This window comes from Electrona antarctica (genome assembly GCF_951216825.1).
Source record: "Electrona antarctica genome assembly, contig: scaffold_378, whole genome shotgun sequence".
NCBI lineage: Eukaryota > Metazoa > Chordata > Actinopteri > Myctophiformes > Myctophidae > Electrona > Electrona antarctica.
In genome coordinates, this window is record NW_027636956.1 from 67,501 (window position 1) to 77,500 (window position 10,000).

At 31.4% G+C, this 10,000-nt stretch overlaps 1 protein-coding gene across 1 annotated transcript in view; it reads left to right on the forward strand.

Moving 5' to 3' along the window:
- Window positions 1-10,000, forward strand: part of LOC306919604 (sodium channel protein type 4 subunit alpha B-like) — a gene marked incomplete at both ends in the record, with an annotated part of 104,814 nt that overhangs the window by 53,082 nt on the left and 41,732 nt on the right. The window contains one exon of the mRNA XM_079532363.1: window positions 7,915-8,023. Coding sequence (XP_079388489.1) covers window positions 7,915-8,023 — 109 coding nt within the window. The remainder of the gene's footprint in view (window positions 1-7,914; window positions 8,024-10,000) is intronic.

Here is a 10,000-nt window from a genome sequence, read left to right on the forward strand (position 1 = left end):
AGCCATCCCCTCCATCTGGTATTATATTAATGTATTTAATGTGTATTAATGTATTTAATGTGTACAGGTAGTAGTGGGAGCCCTGGTGGGAGCCATCCCCTCCATCTGGTATTATATGAATGTGTATTAATGTATTTAATGTGTATTAATGTATTTAATGTGTATTAATGTATTTAATGTGTACAGGTAGTAGTGGGAGCCCTGGTGGGAGCCATCCCCTCCATCTGGTATTATATTAATGTATTGAATGTGTATTTAATGTGTATTAATGTATTTAATGTGTATTAATGTATTTAATGTGTACAGGTAGTAGTGGGAGCCCTGGTGGGAGCCATCCCCTCCATCTGGTATTATATTAATGTATTTAATGTGTATTAATGTATTTAATGTGTACAGGTAGTAGTGGGAGCCCTGGTGGGAGCCATCCCCTCCATCTGGTATTATATGAATGTGTATTAATGTATTTAATGTGTATTAATGTATTTAATGTGTATTAATGTATTTAATGTGTACAGGTAGTAGTGGGAGCCCTGGTGGGAGCCATCCCCTCCATCTGGTATTATATTAATGTATTTAATGTGTATTAATGTATTTAATGTGTACAGGTAGTAGTGGGAGCCCTGGTGGGAGCCATCCCCTCCATCTGGTATTATATGAATGTGTATTAATGTATTTAATGTGTATTAATGTATTTAATGTGTATTAATGTATTTAATGTGTACAGGTAGTAGTAGGAGCCCTGGTGGGAGCCATCCCCTCCATCTGGTATTATATTAATGTATTTAATGTGTATTAATGTATTTAATGTGTACAGGTAGTAGTAGGAGCCCTGGTGGGAGCCATCCCCTCCATCTGGTATTATATTAATGTATTTAATGTGTATTAATGTATTTAATGTGTATTTAATGTGTATTAATGTATTTAATGTGTACAGGTAGTAGTGGGAGCCCTGGTGGGAGCCATCCCCTCCATCTGGTATTATATTAATGTATTTAATGTGTATTAATGTATTTAATGTGTATTAATGTATTTAATGTGTATTTAATGTGTATTAATGTATTTAATGTGTATTAATGTATTTAATGTGTATTTAATGTGTATTAATGTATTTAATGTGTACAGGTAGTAGTGGGAGCCCTGGTGGGAGCCATCCCCTCCATCTGGTATTATATTAATGTATTTAATGTGTATTAATGTATTTAATGTGTATTAATGTATTTAATGTGTATTAATGTATTTAATGTGTATTAATGTATTTAATGTGTATTAATGTATTTAATGTGTACAGGTAGTAGTGGGAGCCCTGGTGGGAGCCATCCCCTCCATCTGGTATTATATTAATGTATTTAATGTGTATTAATGTATTTAATGTGTATTAATGTATTTAATGTGTATTAATGTATTTAATGTGTATTTAATGTGTATTAATGTATTTAATGTGTATTAATGTATTTAATGTGTATTTAATGTGTATTAATGTATTTAATGTGTACAGGTAGTAGTGGGAGCCCTGGTGGGAGCCATCCCCTCCATCTGGTATTATATTAATGTATTTAATGTGTATTAATGTATTTAATGTGTATTAATGTATTTAATGTGTATTTAATGTGTATTAATGTATTTAATGTGTATTAATGTATTTAATGTGTATTTAATGTGTATTAATGTATTTAATGTGTACAGGTAGTAGTGGGAGCCCTGGTGGGAGCCATCCCCTCCATCTGGTATTATATTAATGTGTATTTAATGTGTATTAATGTATTTAATGTGTATTAATGTATTTAATGTGTATTTAATGTGTATTAATGTATTTAATGTGTATTAATGTATTTAATGTGTACAGGTAGTAGTGGGAGCCCTGGTGGGAGCCATCCCCTCCATCTGGTATTATATTAATGTATTTAATGTGTATTAATGTATTTAATGTGTACAGGTAGTAGTGGGAGCCCTGGTGGGAGCCATCCCCTCCATCTGGTATTATATTAATGTATTTAATGTGTATTAATGTATTTAATGTGTATTTAATGTGTATTAATGTATTTAATGTGTACAGGTAGTAGTGGGAGCCCTGGTGGGAGCCATCCCCTCCATCTGGTATTATATTAATGTATTTAATGTGTATTAATGTATTTAATGTGTATTAATGTATTTAATGTGTATTAATGTATTTAATGTGTATTTAATGTGTATTAATGTATTTAATGTGTATTAATGTATTTAATGTGTATTTAATGTGTATTAATGTATTTAATGTGTACAGGTAGTAGTGGGAGCCCTGGTGGGAGCCATCCCCTCCATCTGGTATTATATTAATGTATTTAATGTGTATTAATGTATTTAATGTGTATTAATGTATTTAATGTGTATTTAATGTGTATTAATGTATTTAATGTGTATTAATGTATTTAATGTGTATTTAATGTGTATTAATGTATTTAATGTGTACAGGTAGTAGTGGGAGCCCTGGTGGGAGCCATCCCCTCCATCTGGTATTATATTAATGTGTATTTAATGTGTATTAATGTATTTAATGTGTATTAATGTATTTAATGTGTATTTAATGTGTATTAATGTATTTAATGTGTATTAATGTATTTAATGTGTACAGGTAGTAGTGGGAGCCCTGGTGGGAGCCATCCCCTCCATCTGGTATTATATTAATGTATTTAATGTGTATTAATGTATTTAATGTGTATTAATGTATTTAATGTGTATTAATGTATTTAATGTGTATTTAATGTGTATTAATGTATTTAATGTGTATTAATGTATTTAATGTGTATTTAATGTGTATTAATGTATTTAATGTGTACAGGTAGTAGTGGGAGCCCTGGTGGGAGCCATCCCCTCCATCTGGTATTATATTAATGTGTATTTAATGTGTATTAATGTATTTAATGTGTATTAATGTATTTAATGTGTATTTAATGTGTATTAATGTATTTAATGTGTATTAATGTATTTAATGTGTATTAATGTATTTAATGTGTACAGGTAGTAGTGGGAGCCCTGGTGGGAGCCATCCCCTCCATCTGGTATTATATTAATGTATTTAATGTGTATTAATGTATTTAATGTGTACAGGTAGTAGTGGGAGCCCTGGTGGGAGCCATCCCCTCCATCTGGTATTATATTAATGTGTATTTAATGTGTATTAATGTATTTAATGTGTACAGGTAGTAGTAGGAGCCCTGGTGGGAGCCATCCCCTCCATCTGGTATTATATTAATGTATTTAATGTGTATTAATGTATTTAATGTGTACAGGTAGTAGTGGGAGCCCTGGTGGGAGCCATCCCCTCCATCTGGTATTATATGAATGTGTATTAATGTATTTAATGTGTATTAATGTATTTAATGTGTATTAATGTATTTAATGTGTACAGGTAGTAGTAGGAGCCCTGGTGGGAGCCATCCCCTCCATCTGGTATTATATTAATGTATTTAATGTGTATTAATGTATTTAATGTGTACAGGTAGTAGTGGGAGCCCTGGTGGGAGCCATCCCCTCCATCTGGTATTATATGAATGTGTATTAATGTATTTAATGTGTATTAATGTATTTAATGTGTATTAATGTATTTAATGTGTACAGGTAGTAGTGGGAGCCCTGGTGGGAGCCATCCCCTCCATCTGGTATTATATTAATGTGTATTTAATGTGTATTAATGTATTTAATGTGTATTAATGTATTTAATGTGTATTTAATGTGTATTAATGTATTTAATGTGTACAGGTAGTAGTGGGAGCCCTGGTGGGAGCCATCCCCTCCATCTGGTATTATATTAATGTATTTAATGTGTATTAATGTATTTAATGTGTATTAATGTATTTAATGTGTATTAATGTATTTAATGTGTATTTAATGTGTATTAATGTATTTAATGTGTATTAATGTATTTAATGTGTATTTAATGTGTATTAATGTATTTAATGTGTACAGGTAGTAGTGGGAGCCCTGGTGGGAGCCATCCCCTCCATCTGGTATTATATTAATGTATTTAATGTGTATTAATGTATTTAATGTGTATTAATGTATTTAATGTGTATTTAATGTGTATTAATGTATTTAATGTGTATTAATGTATTTAATGTGTATTTAATGTGTATTAATGTATTTAATGTGTACAGGTAGTAGTGGGAGCCCTGGTGGGAGCCATCCCCTCCATCTGGTATTATATTAATGTGTATTTAATGTGTATTAATGTATTTAATGTGTATTAATGTATTTAATGTGTATTTAATGTGTATTAATGTATTTAATGTGTATTAATGTATTTAATGTGTACAGGTAGTAGTGGGAGCCCTGGTGGGAGCCATCCCCTCCATCTGGTATTATATTAATGTATTTAATGTGTATTAATGTATTTAATGTGTATTAATGTATTTAATGTGTATTAATGTATTTAATGTGTATTTAATGTGTATTAATGTATTTAATGTGTATTAATGTATTTAATGTGTATTTAATGTGTATTAATGTATTTAATGTGTACAGGTAGTAGTGGGAGCCCTGGTGGGAGCCATCCCCTCCATCTGGTATTATATTAATGTGTATTTAATGTGTATTAATGTATTTAATGTGTATTAATGTATTTAATGTGTATTTAATGTGTATTAATGTATTTAATGTGTATTAATGTATTTAATGTGTATTAATGTATTTAATGTGTACAGGTAGTAGTGGGAGCCCTGGTGGGAGCCATCCCCTCCATCTGGTATTATATTAATGTATTTAATGTGTATTTAATGTGTATTAATGTATTTAATGTGTATTTAATGTGTATTAATGTATTGAATGTGTACAGGTAGTAGTGGGAGCCCTGGTGGGAGCCATCCCCTCCATCTGGTATTATATTAATGTATTTAATGTGTATTTAATGTGTATTAATGTATTTAATGTGTATTTAATGTGTATTAATGTATTTAATGTGTATTAATGTATTTAATGTGTATTTAATGTGTATTAATGTATTTAATGTGTACAGGTAGTAGTGGGAGCCCTGGTGGGAGCCATCCCCTCCATCTGGTATTATATTAATGTGTATTTAATGTGTATTAATGTATTTAATGTGTATTAATGTATTTAATGTGTATTTAATGTGTATTAATGTATTTAATGTGTATTAATGTATTTAATGTGTATTAATGTATTTAATGTGTACAGGTAGTAGTGGGAGCCCTGGTGGGAGCCATCCCCTCCATCTGGTATTATATTAATGTATTTAATGTGTATTAATGTATTTAATGTGTACAGGTAGTAGTGGGAGCCCTGGTGGGAGCCATCCCCTCCATCTGGTATTATATTAATGTGTATTTAATGTGTATTAATGTATTTAATGTGTACAGGTAGTAGTGGGAGCCCTGGTGGGAGCCATCCCCTCCATCTGGTATTATATGAATGTGTATTAATGTATTTAATGTGTATTAATGTATTTAATGTGTATTAATGTATTTAATGTGTATTAATGTATTTAATGTGTATTAATGTATTTAATGTGTATTAATGTATTTAATGTGTATTAATGTATTTAATGTGTATTAATGTATTTAATGTGTATTAATGTATTTAATGTGTATTAATGTATTTAATGTGTATTAATGTATTTAATGTGTATTAATGTATTTAATGTGTATTAATGTATTTAATGTGTATTAATGTATTTAATGTGTATTAATGTATTTAATGTGTATTAATGTATTTAATGTGTATTAATGTATTTAATGTGTATTAATGTATTTAATGTGTATTAATGTATTTAATGTGTATTAATGTATTTAATGTGTATTAATGTATTTAATGTGTATTAATGTATTTAATGTGTATTAATGTATTTAATGTGTATTAATGTATTTAATGTGTATTAATGTATTTAATGTGTATTAATGTATTTAATGTGTATTAATGTATTTAATGTGTATTAATGTATTTAATGTGTATTAATGTATTTAATGTGTATTAATGTATTTAATGTGTATTAATGTATTTAATGTGTATTAATGTATTTAATGTGTATTAATGTATTTAATGTGTATTAATGTATTTAATGTGTATTAATGTATTTAATGTGTATTAATGTATTTAATGTGTATTAATGTATTTAATGTGTATTAATGTATTTAATGTGTATTAATGTATTTAATGTGTATTAATGTATTTAATGTGTATTAATGTATTTAATGTGTATTAATGTATTTAATGTGTATTAATGTATTTAATGTGTATTAATGTATTTAATGTGTATTAATGTATTTAATGTGTATTAATGTATTTAATGTGTATTAATGTATTTAATGTGTATTAATGTATTTAATGTGTATTAATGTATTTAATGTGTATTAATGTATTTAATGTGTATTAATGTATTTAATGTGTATTAATGTATTTAATGTGTATTAATGTATTTAATGTGTATTAATGTATTTAATGTGTATTAATGTATTTAATGTGTATTAATGTATTTAATGTGTATTAATGTATTTAATGTGTATTAATGTATTTAATGTGTATTAATGTATTTAATGTGTATTAATGTATTTAATGTGTATTAATGTATTTAATGTGTATTAATGTATTTAATGTGTATTAATGTATTTAATGTGTATTAATGTATTTAATGTGTATTAATGTATTTAATGTGTATTAATGTATTTAATGTGTATTAATGTATTTAATGTGTATTAATGTATTTAATGTGTATTAATGTATTTAATGTGTATTAATGTATTTAATGTGTATTAATGTATTTAATGTGTATTAATGTATTTAATGTGTATTAATGTATTTAATGTGTATTAATGTATTTAATGTGTATTAATGTATTTAATGTGTATTAATGTATTTAATGTGTATTAATGTATTTAATGTGTATTAATGTATTTAATGTGTATTAATGTATTTAATGTGTATTAATGTATTTAATGTGTATTAATGTATTTAATGTGTACAGGTAGTAGTAGGAGCCCTGGTGGGAGCCATCCCCTCCATCTGGTATTATATTAATGTATTTAATGTGTATTAATGTATTTAATGTGTACAGGTAGTAGTGGGAGCCCTGGTGGGAGCCATCCCCTCCATCTGGTATTATATGAATGTGTATTAATGTATTTAATGTGTATTAATGTATTTAATGTGTATTAATGTATTTAATGTGTACAGGTAGTAGTAGGAGCCCTGGTGGGAGCCATCCCCTCCATCTGGTATTATATTAATGTATTTAATGTGTATTAATGTATTTAATGTGTACAGGTAGTAGTGGGAGCCCTGGTGGGAGCCATCCCCTCCATCTGGTATTATATGAATGTGTATTAATGTATTTAATGTGTATTAATGTATTTAATGTGTATTAATGTATTTAATGTGTACAGGTAGTAGTGGGAGCCCTGGTGGGAGCCATCCCCTCCATCTGGTATTATATTAATGTGTATTTAATGTGTATTAATGTATTTAATGTGTATTAATGTATTTAATGTGTACAGGTAGTAGTGGGAGCCCTGGTGGGAGCCATCCCCTCCATCTGGTATTATATTAATGTGTATTTAATGTGTATTAATGTATTTAATGTGTATTAATGTATTTAATGTGTATTGAATGTGTATTAATGTATTTAATGTGTACAGGTAGTAGTGGGAGCCCTGGTGGGAGCCACCCCCTCCATCTGGTATTATATTAATGTGTATTTAATGTGTATTAATGTATTTAATGTGTACAGGTAGTAGTAGGAGCCCTGGTGGGAGCTATCCCCTCCATCTGGTATTATATTAATGTGTATTTAATGTGTAATAATGTATTTAATGTGTATTAATGTATTTAATGTGTACAGGTAGTAGTAGGAGCCCTGGTGGGAGCCATCCCCTCCATCTGGTATTATATTAATGTGTATTTAATGTGTATTAATGTATTTAATGTGTACAGGTAGTAGTAGGAGCCCTGGTGGGAGCCATCCCCTCCATCTTCAACGTGCTCTTGGTGTGTCTGATTTTCTGGCTGATCTTCAGCATCATGGGAGTCAACCTGTTTGCAGGTAATAATAATAATATATAATAATAGCAGCTGCTATTTTTGAAAAATCGTGAAAATGTGCCTGAAATCTTTGAATATATATTCTTTCAGAGCGAGTTTTTAACTCAAATCTTTGCTACTGAGAGGGTCCCTGGAACAACATATTTTCAGATGAGTGTCGGCGGCCAATGTCATATATATTGGGTTCCTTGACATGAATATGTTTGAGAACAACTGACATAGAAACATGGGGTTTTAATAAAACTGTCAGGATTTAGAAGACTTTTTTTTTTTTTAAATGTTGACGTCAGGCCTAAATGGGTTAACTAAATAATAACAGCAACAAAAAGGGAACACAACTGTTCAGTTTGGGTGTTTGGGAGACAATGAGCTGCAGCTCCTCTTATAGAGACAATGAGCTGCAGCTCCTCTTATAGAGACAATGAGCTGCAGCTCCTCTTATAGAGACAATGAGCTGCAGCTCCTCTTATAGAGACAATGAGCTGCAGCTCCTCTTATAGAGACAATAAGCTGCAGCTCCTCTTATAGAGACAATGAGCTGCAGCTCCTCTTATAGAGACAATGAGCTGCAGCTCCTCTTATAGAGACAATGAGCTGCAGCTCCTCTTATAGAGACAATGAGCTGCAGCTCCTCTTATAGAGACAATGAGCTGCAGCTCCTCTTATAGAGACAATGAGCTGCAGCTCCTCTTACAGAGACAATGAGCTGCAGCTCCTCTTATAGAGACAATGAGCTGCAGCTCCTCTTATAGAGACAATGAGCTGCAGCTCCTCTTAGAGACAATGAGCTGCAGCTCCTCTTAGAGACAATGAGCTGCAGCTCCTCTTATAGAGACAATGAGCTGCAGCTCCTCTTATAGAGACAATGAGCTGCAGCTCCTCTTATAGAGACAATGAGCTGCAGCTCCTCTTATAGAGACAATGAGCTGCAGCTCCTCTTATAGAGACATTGAGCTGCAGCTCCTCTTATAGAGACAATGAGCTGCTGGCCACAATAGTTAGGACTTTTGGCGTAAAGTGAGGGTAAAAAAAACTACAAAAACTACTTTCAGGACTGCTTGGTCCTTTAATAATAATAATAATAACTAGAACTGCACTCTGTCGAGTGCCTACTTGCTTGTTAGGGTTAGGTTTGCAAGCAGAGCGCGCAAGTACTGTCGACCGCTACAAACTGTCAAATCTCAGCTTCTCTATGAAAGAACGAAGAAAGAACGTTTGAAATATTGAATTATTAGGTTTAGCTATTTGCTACGTACCTAGTTTTTGGAGGTAAAAAAGTAGTATGTTGTAATTAATAAGGATGAGTGACGGCTTTCGATGGTGACGTATATGTCGATCAGTGTCGGGTGGACTCTGTTCTTTGACTATATATAGAAGTGTCTATTTGTACGTCTCTAAATGTTTTGATGAATTGAACATGGTGGACCCTCTTGTAAACAAGTGTAATGCTTAATTGGGTCGTCCACTCACAGTTAACAGTCTTTGTATTGAGTTTGTGCTTGAAATGTACTGTAATTCTGCAAACTGTTAACACCATGGAAGCCCGGGGCGGAGTTCTCCGTCAAGTTCAAGGTCATGGTCAAGTGTCCAAGCCGGAGATTGATAAATAGGACGGAGATTAATGATATCAAAACCGATCGCATCGCTCCACAGCCTAGGAGCGCTTGTTGCCCGTTCCGATGACGTGTCAAAAAGTGACACGTCATCGAAAATGTTCCCTGCCTGTTTAGCGGACGAAAACGAAAATCTTAAAACGATCATAACTCCCGATCTAAATCATCCTGTCTAATTCTAATTGTTGTCGATCGACTCTAGAGTGGTGTGGCTATTGTTAGCTGCTACACAGACATGCACAGCAACTGCCGGTGCGCCGGTAAAAGTGGTCCGTGCGCTATAAATGGATTCAATAGTTCCGGGCTACTAAGGTGTTAATAAATATTTCAATCAATCAATCAAAAAAAGATTAAAGGAAATGCCT